General features: G+C 42.4%; 1 protein-coding gene across 2 annotated transcripts in view; it reads left to right on the top strand.

The window, feature by feature from the left end:
- Positions 1-15,462, top strand: part of Dnah11 (dynein axonemal heavy chain 11) — a 314,894-nt gene that overhangs the window by 35,970 nt on the left and 263,462 nt on the right. For both annotated transcript variants that reach the window (XM_028880929.2, XM_037210919.1), the window contains exons 10-18: positions 1,820-1,957; positions 2,384-2,508; positions 3,173-3,368; positions 6,586-6,690; positions 6,858-7,250; positions 10,264-10,596; positions 10,810-11,061; positions 11,144-11,313; positions 12,286-12,508. In XM_028880929.2, coding sequence (XP_028736762.1) covers positions 1,820-1,957; positions 2,384-2,508; positions 3,173-3,368; positions 6,586-6,690; positions 6,858-7,250; positions 10,264-10,596; positions 10,810-11,061; positions 11,144-11,313; positions 12,286-12,508 — 1,935 coding nt within the window. The remainder of the gene's footprint in view (positions 1-1,819; positions 1,958-2,383; positions 2,509-3,172; positions 3,369-6,585; positions 6,691-6,857; positions 7,251-10,263; positions 10,597-10,809; positions 11,062-11,143; positions 11,314-12,285; positions 12,509-15,462) is intronic.

Genomic DNA, 15,462 nt, shown 5'->3' with positions numbered 1-15,462 from the left:
TGGAGAATGTAAGACCATGTGATGAAAGAAATGTATTTCCAGTAGACATTGGAATTCCCTTTGTTAACTTAGGAAGGTAGTGCTCACTTGTGAGTTCACAGGAAGCCCCAACCAACAACACCGTGGACTGGACAATAAAGTTAATAATTAACATTTTGCTAGGTAGCTGACCAACTGGGTTTAAAATTACCTGAAAGTTTCTGTTACCGTTATAACTGTTATCAGCAAAAGCTAGAACGTGTTTGTCTTTAATGGTCCATTAAGTAGATGCATTTATATTTTAATTTATATAACTTCTTCACTATGTTGTTTTCATTGAGTGTAGCTTACGAGAATGTTCACAAAACTTCTCTAACAAAGCTGTTTGTCAATGAAAGGTTTGAGGGCTACTCATTGCTTCCTAAGAAAAACAACAAAATTCTCTTTGTTTTCATGTTGCTTTACTTAGTTATTTTGAAATATCTCTTGAAGAAAATACCAATATAAAATGCACTCATTATGAAGCCCACATGGGTATAGTCCAAGATCCCCATTGGGCGTCTCAGCCTTGCATGTCATTGAACTTGTCTATGTCTACTCACTTTCTATTTCTTATACTTATGTGCCCAAGATCAGTTCACTTCAGAAATTAGACACATAAGGAGAGTAACAACACTGATAATAAACAGAATCATTACAATGATGTAACGTAAAATTACAGACTTGAACAAAACTTAGGAAAATGTTCCATTCTGGAATTTATTTTAGACTGCAGTTAGCCATTAGTAACCAAAAAAGTAGAAAACAAGGCCTTGGATGTGGAGGCTAAGAGGGTACCAGTGAAGGATGAGACCTGGTTTTTCATCTAGCTCTGCCTCTAGTCTATGCATTTTGGCAAGTGATTCCTCCCTGCAGTTCAGTTCCTCGTGGGGAAACATCTGACATCCGTCCTTTTAAGGCCTTCAGTTAATCATGCCTGGCACACAGTGCTGTGTAAACTCCTGTTGCATACAAATATTACATTCATGTGGGGCTGAGCTTGCCAAGAAAGCCACCTCTTGAGAACAGTACCAGAGAGTAAACTTAGCTCATCTTCATGGATACTGGTGAGGAGATAGGAAACCTGGGAATCTTCAGTGAGCAGTGGAGAGTGTGCGCCTTCAGGAAGCTGGTGCCTTCACTGGACTGGTCTACTTCTCTCTGTCCATTGCCTTCCTCTGCTTACTTTTAGTTTCTGCCCGCTTGTTATTTAAGTTGCATTAATTCATCCAGCCATGTGTTCTTTCTGAGAGACAACTTGATCAGCTGAAGCTTGAGCCAGGATTTTCGTGTCAAAGGAGGTGTCTACCTGTAGAGTGTCTCAGAACAGTAGTAACCATTGCTGCCCCAGACCACTGTTAGGGGCAACTAGATCTTGGGGGTGTGCTAGGGGCCTGGGTAGAGAAGTTACTGTTATTGGTATATTTGGTGTAATTATTGATGAGGAGAAATGCATAACACACACTTTAATCTTCTACTTTTACATGCACCAAACAAGTAGAGAAGCTTCCCTGGCACCTAGCGGAAGGGATTAGTAGCTGTGAGCCAGCACCACCGGGGGACATTGGCTCACTTCTGATCTCAGTTTCCTGGAGGCAAAGAAATCTCATGTGGAATTTGGTTTATTGGTTATATAGAATTTTAGGAAAACACAAAATACATTTTGTCTTTTGTGGTAGCATGTCTATTTTAGACTTCTAGAATTTGCCTCTAATAGCATAAGAAGTTAAGTTTTGAGCTGAATTCTTGTACCAAAAACTTGAAGTTCTTAACCTTTCTTTAACTTTGATTTTTTTTATAGCTTTTGACCATATTTGGGAATTTTCTGGAGAAACCAGTTGTCATGGAAATTTTCAGCCCACATTACAGCACATTATTGAACATGTTTAATGCGGAGTTGGATATGTGTAAGCAACTGTATGATGAACACATGAAGTGGGTAAGTAGTGGTAAGACTGAGAAACTTCAACATATTATGTGGTTAATGGCCATCAGCTAGAGTCATTTTTATTGTGTGCAAAGATTAGATTTAGTAGATAAGTTATACTTAGGGATTTAATTAATGAAATTAATGTCATTATCTGTAGTCATTAAGTAGTTTTTAGTGCTGAGGATTAAACCTGAGACCTTTACCATGCTAGAAAAAAACTCTACCACGGAGCTCTGCTGCTAACTGAATGCTTTTATTTAATGGTTTTCTTACAGAGATGGGGAACTTGCTTTGGGACCTTAGCTTTTCATTAGTGAAGTTATTAAACACCCATGTTTAATGCCACTATGAAAGTAAAATAAACAATTGCTTATAAGGTTGGAAAGCACCCTAAGTGTTCCTTTTCTTCCTCTTCATGAAATTATCAACATACAGATTGAACATGGGCATGAAATTCTCAACAAGAATATGCCGTTCACCTCTGGAAATATTAAATGGGCCAGGATGCTCACTGAACGCCTTCAAATATTTTGGTCAGACTTTACGTCTCTCCACTATCTGTGAGTAGTTAGACTTACTTCATGGTGAATTAGGATGGTGTTATGGGTGTTCTTGTATTGAGATGGGGTCTCTGCTGCCCAGAAAGTCCTCAAACTCATTAGGTCACTGAGGATGACCTTGAAGTCCTGATCCCCCTGCCTCTACCTCTAGGATCAGAGGCAGATGCCATCACAGCTGGTGGTGGCTGTTCACATTAATACCTGAAGATAGGCTGGCCTGCTCCATTTAGGTTGGGTTTGATCTGGTGAGAGGGCTTTATCAATATAATTTTGGAATATTTTTATGGGGCTCGTAACTTCAAATTATTTATAAATTTTTTTCTGGTTCTTTTATCTTTTAATGTTTCCTTTTCATTCACTGGAAAGTTTAATTATTTTTCTTTCTCTTCTTCAAGCTCTTTGTCAGACAGTCCTCTGCACCCTTTTTTAACCTCCTTCTGGAAACTGGGAACTTGCTGACATTTAGTGAAGCCTTTGTAGTTCCATTTATTCATTTGTAGCTTTTTTTTTTTTTTTTTTGTCTTTAAGCAGATACAGTTTTAAAACACTGTAAGGCTTTCATTGCTTCTGTCTGATCTTTAAATACATGATCCCATTCTCTATTGTAAAATAAACTGTACTCTGTTGACATATGTAGAAAAGTAGAAAAACCTTGTTGCTACAGATTTCCAGACAGTCCTGATGAGGCTGCAGTCTGTCAGAAGTACGCTGAAATGACCACATTGCTCGATCAATTTGAAAGTCATGTCTATAGTGAATGGAGAACAAATGTGGATGAAACCTGTGAATTTAATTTGAATCAACCCTTGGTTAAATTCAGTGCCATCAACGGCCTTCTGAGTGTCAACTTCGACCCAAAGGTAGGACTTTGCCTTATTAATGTATTATAGATGCTATTCATGTGTCCCGAAGCCTCCCTGATGATGGAGGAGGCCACTTCAGTCATTTAAACTCTATTTTGGGAAAGTAGCAGTACTGTGAGGAATATAAATTTTAAACTTACTTGGGGAACTTTTCTTTACAGAGATTTGCTTTCATGTGTATATGAGTATATGTGCATGCGTGTGTGCGTGCGTGCGTGCGTGCGTGTGTGTGTGTGTGTGCGCGCGCGTTCGTGTGTGTGTGTGTGTGTGTGTGTGTGTGTGTGTGTGGGGGGTGTGTGTGATAGAACTCAGAACCTCATAGATTCTAGACAAACACTCTACTAGTGAGCTTATTTATTTATACCTTACTTGTTTACCATCAAATTCCTTACAGGCATTTTTTTTTTTCAAGACCAGGATCTCACTGTTGCCTAGGCTGGCTTTGAACTTACCTTGTAGACCTGGAAATGTTGAACTAGCATTCCTCCTTTCTCTGCCTCCTAAGTAACTGGGATTATAGCTACTTCCTCTTCTCCTTATTAATTAATTAACACCTTGTCATGACTACTTTACCACCCCATATTAACCTGATGGTGAGCTGCTGAGAATGGGGTCTATTTCATCTTTTTGTGTTCCATCTTCCAGCTTCCTGTTTGGCAACTAAGAACCTTAGTAACCTTAATTCAGTTGACTGGTACCTAAAGAGTCTACCAGATAGCTTCTAGTGCATGTATTTTCATAACGAGTATACCGGTTACTTTAGTCAATTAAAATAGGAAAGCCACAGATTAAAAGGAACAAAGGTCTGTCATGCATTTGGCTGACAAAAGATGTTTCTGCTTGCCATCACTTCTTTCAAAGAGAAGATAAGCTTGTTGATACAAGTTTATAGTGTATGGTGGTAGCTAAACTGGTGATAATTAAGCAATAATTTAAAATATAAAACAACTCATTGACATAAAAATTTTAACAGCTAAATAACATCCAGAATGGGTTGCTTTTATTTTTGCTGTCCATGTTGTCATATAGCAAAGAGATTTCAAATCTTTTCAATATAAGTGTCATAATTTCATTACATATTCTTGTCTGTCTGTTTTTTGAGACAGTGTCTAATGGAGCCAAGATTGGCTTTAGACTTATGATCTTCCTGACCCTCTTCCTTAGTGCTGGGCTTGTAGGCATGCTCCCCACACATGGATAACTATATAGCATCTTCTAGAACAGTGACAGTAGAGAAGCCTCATTAGCAGGCCTGTATTTGGGCATGTATGTATCTATAATTTCAATATGCACATATTTAGTAAATATGTGTTTGTATATATGTATGTGTGTGTGCAAGAGATAGATTGATTGCTCCATGAATTGATTTTTTTTTTTGAGACAGGGTCTCATCATGTATACCACACTGTCAAAGAGCTCTACCTGCCTTTGCCTCTCAAGTGTTGGCTGAGATTAGATGTGTGAGCCACCATACCTGACCACACGCTACATCTACAACATGTATTGAAACAGTCTATCTCCTAGTCTTTTCGCTTTCTAGATAAGAGGCACAATATTATTCTTTTCTGTCCACCTACCAGGGCTTTGCATGATAGTAAAAGGCAATCTTCTTTGTAGGTTTCTGTGACCCATCCCCCCACAAAAAAAAGAATTTGATGAATTTTAGGTAATGAAGAATACTCCGTATGTGGAAGTGACTGCAGAGCCTTCCCTGGCAGTCCCAGTGCCTGCCTAGATGCAGGAAGTTTGCCTACTGAATTAGAGGCTCATGCTGAACACCCTAACTCTGGTCTATTTCCCCAAAATAAACACAGATACCATCACCTTTTTTGCTAATGGAAATTTGGTACACCAACATAAATATTTTATCAAGAAATCTAACAATATTGACTTCTAATTTCATAAAACTGTTTTTCCCACCCCACACCTCCTGGGTGGATTTAGTGAATGGTGTTTCAGTTACTTAGTCAGCTGTCATTGCTGGGTAGGAGAGATGTCTCCTGGATGTATCACAGGCATTACATGTTCTGAGTTTTTTTTTTTTTCTGGAAATTGCAATTATTTCAGAATAGATGTCTTAGTTAGGGTTTCTATTGCTGTGAAGAGACATCATGACCATGGCATCTCTTATAAAGGAAAACATTTAATTGAGGTGATGGCTTATAGTTTATAGGTTCAGTCCATTATCGTCATGGTGGGCGCATGTCAGTGTGCAGGCACACAGTGCTGGCTACATCTTGATCAGAAGGCAACAGGAAAGTAGACTGTGAGACTGGGCAGTATCTTGAGCATAGGCGACCTCAAAGCCCACCCCCACAGTGGCACACTTCCTTCAACAAGGCCACACCTCCTAATAGTGTCACTCCTTTTGAGCTTGTGGGGGCCAATTACATTCAAACTGCCATAATAGACAAGTGGTAAAATTTTAATATAAACATGAAAACAAGTATAAAAGCAATTGCTTGAAATGTTGCAGGGATAGTTGAGCGTCTCATGGGTTTAGCTTCCACCTATAGCCTTGTTGGCCCTTTGAGAATGACTGTGAACATTAGAAGCAACCACCACACACCAAAACCCGACAGCTCTCATTCCATGGAGTCTGGATTCCGTAATGCTCAGATTTTAAGAAAATTAAATTAGATAAAAATTAAGAAGATAAAACTAACTTAAAAAATGGCATATGCTCTAAACAGTAGAGTTCATATACCATACTAGATGAAGACGTGTATGATTTGTGGGAGCAACAGAGCATATGAAGTGAAAGTCTTTACTCTGAACCAGAAATACAGTAATCGCATGATGACATTTTAAGTATTTCATGTTAAACTCAACGTTAAAATATATTCTTATTTTTAGAGATTTACTTATTTGTATTTATTTGAGGGGATGGGGAGAGAAAGCAAGGACATGGAGCACATGGGGGTCAGAGGGCAACTTCGCAGGAGTAGTTCCCCTCCGTGCTTCTGGTCATTTCCCTTGTGTCTGCTGCTGCACCAACTACAGGAGCTCCCAGCAGGTCCTGCTGTCCCGGCCCGCGCATCACCGCAGGGAACCTGGACTGCACATGTGAGCACATCTGAGTTTTTCCCGTGGGATCCATGGCCTGCACTGAGGTTGTCAGTCTGTCATAGCAAATGCTTCTACTCACTAGCTGTCTTGTTGGCCCAGAGATGTATTCTTAGAGTATGCAATAACTCTAAGTATTCTCCAATAGCTTGTGGCGGTGTTGAGAGAAGTCAGATACCTTTTGATGCTGAAGAAATCTGACATACCAGATTCAGCTTTAGGAATTTTCCAGAAAAGGAACACTATTTTAAAGGTTTGTGGCCTTTGATACTTGGTACCTTTGAGATGAAAATACTTTGAATTTTATTTCTTGGTTTGGGGACCTGTGGCATTTGGTGCCTCTCAGATGCAGAGGAGTGCTAACATATCCAGCCCTTTTCATTTTTGTGTTTTCTTGCTTGCTTGGTTTGTCTTGCTCAGTACATCGGGAATCTTGAGCTCCTTGTACAAGGCTACAATAACCTGAAACAGACCCTTCTAGAAGTCGAATACCCGCTCATTGAGGATGAGCTCAGAGCTGTCGATGAGCAGCTCAAGGTGGCTGCGACGTGGCTGACCTGGCAGGATGACTTCTGGGTCTTCATGGAGAGGGTGCAAGTGGCCGTCGCAGAGCTGGAGCTCAGAGTGGCACAGACTCAGAGCAATGTGCGAATAATCCAGCAAACTATGCAGGCCTGGGCAGAGTGGCCACTGCTGCCCCGGAGGGAGCCCAGAAGAGAGGCTGCCTTCACCTTGGAAGACAAGGGGGATCTGTTTGCTAAAAAATACAAGCTGATCCAAGAAGATGGCTGCAAGATACACAACTTGGTGGAGGTAATAGCTTCCAACATTTCGACATATATAAAGCTTTTTATTTAGTAAAGAACAAAACAAGAAATGCTAAACCTAATGTTGTAGCTCAAACCTGGAGGAGTTCATAGGTGGCTTTGCTCTAATTTAAGGGGGGAGAATCTCTGTTACTTGCCTGTGGTTTGTGGAGCCCCTACTCCTCATTCCTGATGGGGAGATGTGGGTATAAGGTACAAGGAACAAACTAAGAAGGTGGAGGTTGATCCCTCTTCGTCCCAGTTGATCCCTTTGGGTGCTGTTAGATCCTGCCACTTGGTTGGCTAGTGTCAGCCACCATGTTTTCATGATCTCCTAGGGTGGCAGCAGTAGTTACTCTGTTGTTTAAGAATAGGTTTGGGTTTCTTGGAGCTGGAGAGATGGCTCGGTGGTTAGGAGCACTTCCTTCTTTTGGAGAGGACCTGGGCTCAATTCCCAGCATCCACATGGCAGCTGAAAACCATCTGTAACTGCAGTTCCAGGGGATCCAACACCTTCTTCTAGCCTTTGTGGGCACTGCATGCATGTGATGCACATCCATACATGAAGTCAAAACAGCCATGCACATGAAATAAGTCTCCCTTTCTATGTGTGTATGTATATAGTTGTTTGGTTTTCTCAAATTATCAACAAGCAGTCTTCTAGGGTAACCGAGAAAAAGAAAACTAAGCAAAAAATAAAAAGGGAGAAACTAAAAGCAAGCAAAGAAAGACAAGACGCATCAGATCATGTATCACAATGCTGCGGCTCAGATCAGGGAAGAAGGTGAATGAGAAGAAGTAGATAATGCGTCGGCTATAACTAAGGTGGCAATGTAAAGCAGCAGGAATTATGGGCCAGGGATGGAGACGGGGACCAGGGTGCTAAGCTTTAAATGGAGAAGCTGGGGGTTTTCTTCACTAAGGGAGAAGTCCTGAGGAAGACTGAGGGGACCTAAGCAGTGACAGAGCCCAAGATCTGAGGTGTAGCAGGCTGGCCTGCCCAAGGATCAGTGTGAAATGCAGTATCACTGATGAGGCGATTATGTGGGGGATAGGACCAGGGGGGACCATTACACACATTACAGGTCTGATAGCTATGGTGAAGGCTTGGAGTTGATGGGAAGATAGCTGAGAGACTTTCCGCTCAAAGTTGCTTCTGTGGTGTGTAAACCACAAGGAGGAAGGAAGCAGGAGACAGAGCCTCGAAACAGTGAGGCGTGGTGGAGCCTGGGTCATGGGGGATTGATGAAGACACTGAAAACAAAAGAGGGACCTGACTTCAACAGGAGCGGATTGTCCTTTCATCAGAGCAGTGGAGGGCTGTGGTCTTTCCCTGGGCAGGGAGGCTGTGCACCGTGGCACATGGGACTAGAGATTTTGTGGAGTTTGTGGAAAGGGGAAGTACATACTGGGGAGGGGATACTGAGGCGGGAGTCCTGCCTGCCCCTGTGGTCAGGACGAATCTCTCTCACCTGGGGTCCCAGAGCCGCTTATAAAATAATCACACAGAGGCTTCTATTCTATTAATTACAAGCTGTATGGCCCACGGCTTTAGCTTGTATTAGGTAGCTCTTTCAATGTAATTCCTATTAATCAGTGTGTACTGGTCTGCTGGCATCTTGTTGCTCCTTCAGTGGCGGCTGGCGTCTCTCCCACTTCTGCCCTTCTTCCCTCTGTATCTCTGCTTGGATTTCCCATCTGGCTGTAAACTTTCTTGCTATAGGCTAAAACAGCTTTATTTATTATCCAGTGGGAGCCACACATAGTCACAGCATTCAGAAAGACATTCTGCAGCAGGGTCCGGAGGAAAATGTGTTAGCCTTGGTTCTGCCTCTGCAGTTTCAGATAGGAGCCCTTTGTACGAACAGATATCCTCGAGTGTGGGAGATTGGCCAGAGATATTTTCACTCTTTAGTATTGATGAGAGCTGTGTGTAGTCTGGGTGCATTTTGAAGGAAGAGCCAAGGAGACTTGCTATCGGGAGTCAGGGAAAGCCAAGGTTTCAGGTCTGAGCAACTAGACACATATGGGGAGAAGGTGCTGGAACAGGTTTTGAAGAGAAGAAATGGGATTTGGACTTGGGGTGTCAGTCAAAGATGGTTATCAAAGGTTTGATACAGGTAACATTGGAACTGTCTTGTGTTTAAGGGACAAGTCAGGAGACTAACAACACAGAATTGATAACCACAAGTGTATGTGTATATATATATTTAAAATGACAGAATTAGACAAGAAAGTAGAAATTGGTTGTAGATGCAGAATGGGTCCAAGAGCTGGCCTTAAAAAAGTCTGTGAGGTTAGGGAAGGAGGAGAATTCCTCTTGGAAGGAGAAACAGTGATACTCCAGTCCTGTGCAGCCACTGGCTTCCACCAGCATCACCCTGACTGTGTCACAGGGCTTTGTTTTTCATACCTACGCTTTTGCTTTCTAGTGACCACAAAGGAGAAGTCTGCTGTGTGCAGGTTCTCAGGATGTGCGCTGCACGCATGCAAGTCACATGACTGCATGTGGATGTTCCAGATACATGGCAGGAAATACAACACCCCCAAGAGATCTAGCCCTTAATTTTGGGGACAGCAAACCCACAGGATCTCCATCCCCGACTTAGTAATATCCCAGGGTCCCAGAACACTACTCTCAGAGGACTTTGGGAAGTCTCTTTAGAGAAGGGCCTGGATAGCAAAGTCCAAGACCATATAAACTTGGGACAGACCAAGAACTTTCAGAACTTGTTGGGAACTAGTATATTTCTTGCCTGTATTTGAAGGTAGTGATTTTCATATTAATTTTTCTTTTAAAGGATATTTTTGAACATATGTGATATGTTAGCCTAATGTTATACTGTTTTAAAATCCTGCAACAGCCTTTGCCTTTTACCAAAAGGTTCCATACCCTTAGATTTGAATGTTTCAATATCACACACAAAAATGCAGTCCTTTCTTCAAAAGCTACTCCAGCGGCTGCCTTCCCTTTTGTGTTGGTTCTCATTGACTGCAACTCTCCAATGCTTTGTTCTCAGGAGAACCGGAAGCTCTTCAGAGCTGATCCTTCTCTGGATTCCTGGAAAATTTATGTGGAATTCATTGATGACATTGTGGTGGAAGGCTTTTTTCAGGCTATCTTGCATGACCTGGACTTCTTCCTGATGAACACAGAGAGACAGCTAAAACCTGCACCGTTTTTTCAAGCACAAATGCTCTTAATGCCCCCTGAGATTGTGTTTAAGCCCCCTTTAGAAAGAGAGGCTGGGGATGGCATCTACGATCTGGTGGAGGAAATGTTGTGTAGCAGCTTCAGAATGTCTGCCCAGATGGAGCGTGTGGCGGCACACCTGGACGTCGCAAACTACCAGGTATTCTCTCAGAAACCAAACTGGGATAATGAGAATCCCCAGAAAGATGCCAGCAAGAGCCACAGCACAGGGTTTTTTGTTGTTGTTGTTGTTTGTTTGTTTGTTTTTGTTTTTTTCCTTTTGTTGAGGACTCTCCCTTGAAGAATTACATTGGATAATGCTATGGTAAAAAAATCCTTGGATAAGAATACACTTGGTTCCCTTCTCATTTAGAGCGACATGGATAACATGTTAGGCCTGGCAGAGGTCCGGCAGGAGATAATGAATAGAGTGGCTGACGTCATCAACAAAGTCTTGGAGTTCAAAAGTTCTCTGGAGACCTACTCTTACCTCTGGGTGGATGACCGAGTAGAGATTCTGAAGCAGTTTCTCCTGTATGGCCATGCTGCACCATCTGAGGAAATGGACCCTCATGCAGCTGAAGACATCCTGCAACCACCAACTCTAGAGCAATTCAAAGAACAGGCAAGGCAGCCCTTTAGCATTCCTGCTATCGAGTGGCCTTTCATGACGTTGCTATGTAGTGTTTCTTTTCCTGTTCTTACAGATCGACATTTATGAGGCTTTGTATGTTCAGATGAGCAAGTTTGATGACTTCCGAGTGTTTAACAGTTGGTTCAAGGTAGACATGAAGCCCTTCAAGTTGAGCTTGCTCAATGTGATCAAGAAGTGGAGCTGGATGTTTCAGGAGCACCTGCTAAGATTCGTCGTGGACAGGTATTCTTGACCTTTGTGGTTGAAATGGTACTAGCTTTTGACAAAAGTTGACTGGTGGGTGTGAAGTTGGTTCAGTCAGTAAAGTGCTTATCGTATGAAAGTGAGGACCTGGCTGGGCGGAGGTGGCGCACGCCTTTAATCCCAGCACTCGGGAGGCAGGAGCAGGTGGAGGATCTCTGTGAGTTCGAGGCCAGCCTGGGCTACAGAGTGAGTTCCAGGAAAGGTGCAAAGCTACACAGAGAAACCCTGTCTCAAGGAAAAAAAAAAAAAAGAGTGAGGACCTGAGTTCAGTCTCCTATACCTAAGAAAAGCCAAGTGTGATGGAATATGCCTGCAATCTCAGAGGAGGGAAGGCGAAAACAGAAGAATCCCTGGGCCTTGCTAGCCAGCCAGTCCAAGGAAGAATGCTCCAGGTTCAATGAGAGACCCTGACTCAAAACTAAAACACAATAAGTTGCATGGACCCGGAAGAATGGCACTTGAAGTTGGCCTCTGGCCTCTGTATGTGTCCCCACAGATGACTGATTTGTAGGTGACAAATTAACTCCACAAGTACTGCTAACTTTAAAGTAGATTTAACAAATAATGTTAATACATAATGAAAATAATATCCCGTCAAGCTTTATAATGCTCACACATGAATGAACCTGAAACCCTTCATTCTGGTCAAAGATACCAAAGGCAGGTCTTGTGCAGTATTACTCTACTTAAATCAAGTGTCATAATAAGTAACCCATAGGGAAAGAGAATGGGAAGCAGTTGCCAAGGGTTGGAGAACACGTCTTGGCTTGGTGTGGAGAAGGAATGTGGGAAATGATACAAATGGATGCTTAAATTTGCCAATAGACACTTGCTTGTTTCTGTCTGTCTCTTTCTGCTGTGGTGAGTCATCCTGCTTTGAACTCTGTGTATGAGGCTAGATGTTTTCATTAACCTAGCTTATGTACACATATGTGTACACGTGTGTTGCAGTCTGAGTGAGCTGCAAGGATTCATCAGGCAGACGGATGTAGGACTTCAGCGACAGCTGAGTGAAGGCGATCACAACGGCTTAGTAGACATCATGGGCCATCTTCTGGCTGTAAGGAGCCGACAGAGAGCTACTGATGAGCTCTTCGAACCTCTGAAAGAAACCATCATGCTGCTGGAAAGTTATGGTCAGAAGATGCCCGAGCAGGTCTATGCCCAGCTGGAGGTAAGCACCCGTGAAATAAGCATAGTTGCCAGTACCAGAATGATTCCTTCAGCCAGGCACTTATTCACACACACTCTTGTCATGAGGTGAACCGAAAGGCAGACAGTGTTTTCATGGTACAGGCAAAGAACCTGAAGGTGAAAGGGATGAAGTTTTTTCAGGTCACAGAAGTAGTAAAGCCATCCAGTATTCATCTCCGTGTGCATCATAAGAAAATGTTCTCATCCACTGTGACACCGTCCTCCCGGTCACTGTCTGGGTGGTCACCACCTCTGTGCTGCTCCATGAGTCCCAGCGTTAGTGTCATTTCCCGTGTGTGGTCCCGCTATACCCACGGTCCTCTGTATTCTCAGCTGCCTGCCATCTGACACGCATTCTAGGCTTGGCAATACGTCACGAATGTGATGATAAAAATGTGGAGTCTGGTCTGGATGGGAAAATCTCTGTGTTTTTCCTGTCGGATTTCTGTTTCATACTGTCTGTGTTCCAGAAACATTTGATGGCTGGTGTTGTGCACCAGAGTATGAGCAAAGTCTGTTTAATTTTAACTGAATTATGAGCAAAAAAAAAAAAAATCTTCCAGTTGAGGCTCTGCTGCTGTGCATATTGGAGTCCTGTATATGGTGGGGTAGGGGTGAGCTTACAATGGACTTTGTAAATGTAATCAGTGGACACATTAGCCAAGGCTCGCTTTGAGATCTCTTCATCTAGTTTAGTGGTCAGAGCACACAACTCAAATACTGATCCATGTATGCATGTGGTGAATATACACGTGTGTGTGCTGGAGGAGGGCATCCGGTGTCCTACTCTCTTTCTCTACCCAATCCCCCTGAGTTGTGGGTTTATCGTGTGCATGTACCACTCCCAGCTTAAATGGATGTTAGAATCTGGACTCTGGTTCTCCCGCTTGCCCAGCAAGCTCTCCTGCTCACTGAGTTACTCTCTAGCTACAGCATCTGGTTTTCAACACTGCAGGAGTCAGCTCTCATCTGTCTGCCTTGGCACACTAGGTAATATTGTGGAGTGTGTTTCCTTTTTGGTAAAATATTTATTGTGACTCTTCTTAAGATATTTTTTTGTTTGTCTATGCTTGCTATTTCCAACCTATTTCAGTTATTTCTTTTCTATTCAGATGAAATGAACAGCTAAGTTAACATAAACATAATATTTTAAATGTACAGTGAAGTGGAATTTAGTGTATTTACAGTGTTGTGTAACCCCCCTCTGTTCAGTGCCACCATATTTTCCTCATTGCCCAAAGCAGCTGCCATTCATTGCCATAGTCACTCTCTGCCCATAGCCAAGCCCGACTCTTCAACCGTTGGCAACCTTTTATCTCTGTGGATTTGTTTATTTATTCTAGATATTCCATATAAATTGAGTCTTGCAATGTGTAACCCATTATATTTGACTTCCCCTGATACATGTTTTTGAAGTTTATTCACTTTGTAACATTATCAATATTTTCTTTTTATGTCTAAATGGTATTCCCTTGTAAGCCTATAAAACGCTGTATTTACCCATCCATCTACTGCTGGTGGTAAGACTTGCCTACGTCTTTGCTAGTGTGAATTATTTTGCTTTGAAGATTGATGTGTGGATATTTGAATATCTGTTTTCATTTCCTTCTGGCTTGCACTTAGGAATGGACTTGCAGGGTCAAGTGCTAGTTCTACATGAGACTTTTGAAGAATTGCCAAATTGTTTCTCACACTGGTGGTAACATTTTATTTTGAGAGGACAAAATGCAACAATATATGTAATGACAAGTGCTTTTTGACCATAAAGGACTCAGAGAACTACTGTGTATGAATTATTCTGCATTATATGAAACTATCCTTAGAGCTGCCACCTGGGGCGAGGTGACAAACCGGCCAGAGACATGTTTAACAATGTGGAGAGATAAATAACTACAGGAGCATCGGCTACAAAGATTTTTCACTTACTTGGTTTTTACATGTATTTATTGTTCTCTGTGTGGGGGCAGTGCTTTGACGGAGGTCAGAGGACAACTTTCAGGATTGGTTCTTTCCTTCCACCGTGTGGGCTCTGGGGATCAAGCGCAGTCTTGGAGATACACCCCTTTGCCCTTTAAGCCAGCTCACTGCCCCAATATTTCTTCTTAAAAGGAGAATCTGGGTATTCTTGGTGTCAGATCTTGGACCTTGGCATGTATCCCACAGAGAAGTCAGTTATGACATAATCAGTAAGGGGAAGTATTCATTTCCACTAGAATTTACAGTATGAAAATTTGACTCCCTCAGGGTTTGATTGTATTGAAAATACTAGATTTTCCATATTCCAGAAGCAGACTACAGATAGGAGGAAAAATAAGTTGAGTTGTAACTTTACCCAAGTACCTTGTGGTTCCAAGACTCGTCTATGCTTGCTTCTGTGATTGTAAACAAAACAAAAAGCACCATAGATGTGCTTCTGTTCTGAGAGCTGCTTCGGCATTGGAAGCTCATGGGCGTTTCCTTCAGCGAGGCGGCCTCTAGGCCTTACTAGTTTGCTCTGTCCTTGGCATTTCTGTTGTTCCCATTTTAATTCAGATCTTACTACCCCCAACCCAGCTAACAGTGTAGCTGCTCAATCTACCTCTTTCCTCCTCATACCCTGTGCACAGTGAAGTTTTAGTCCACAGGTCCCATCAACCCTGTCTCTCCCAGAAGCCCTCACCCACTGTGCCTCACACTGAGTTCCCTCCTTCCCAAGCTGAATCCCGTCCATTAGACTTTTGAGGTTATCTGATCTTTTGCTTTTTATGAAAATGTATTTGCATCAAGTAAAGGGGTATTTAGAATTTACTACAGACACGTGGCAGGTCTGCTGTGTTTGGGGAAGGTAAAGGGCCTGAGCTGTCACCTGTAACCCTCCCTGGCTTCCCGGTCACGGCTTCTGATGGGATGCTGAGTTGAGTTGTGTTGTTCTCATTGTTTGAGACATGGCCTCAC

This window comes from Peromyscus leucopus, chromosome 14 (genome assembly GCF_004664715.2).
Source record: "Peromyscus leucopus breed LL Stock chromosome 14, UCI_PerLeu_2.1, whole genome shotgun sequence".
NCBI classification, from domain to species: Eukaryota; Metazoa; Chordata; class Mammalia; order Rodentia; family Cricetidae; genus Peromyscus; species Peromyscus leucopus.
The sequence above is the reverse complement of the archived record's forward strand: the minus strand, read 5'-3'. Positions and strand labels throughout refer to the sequence as shown.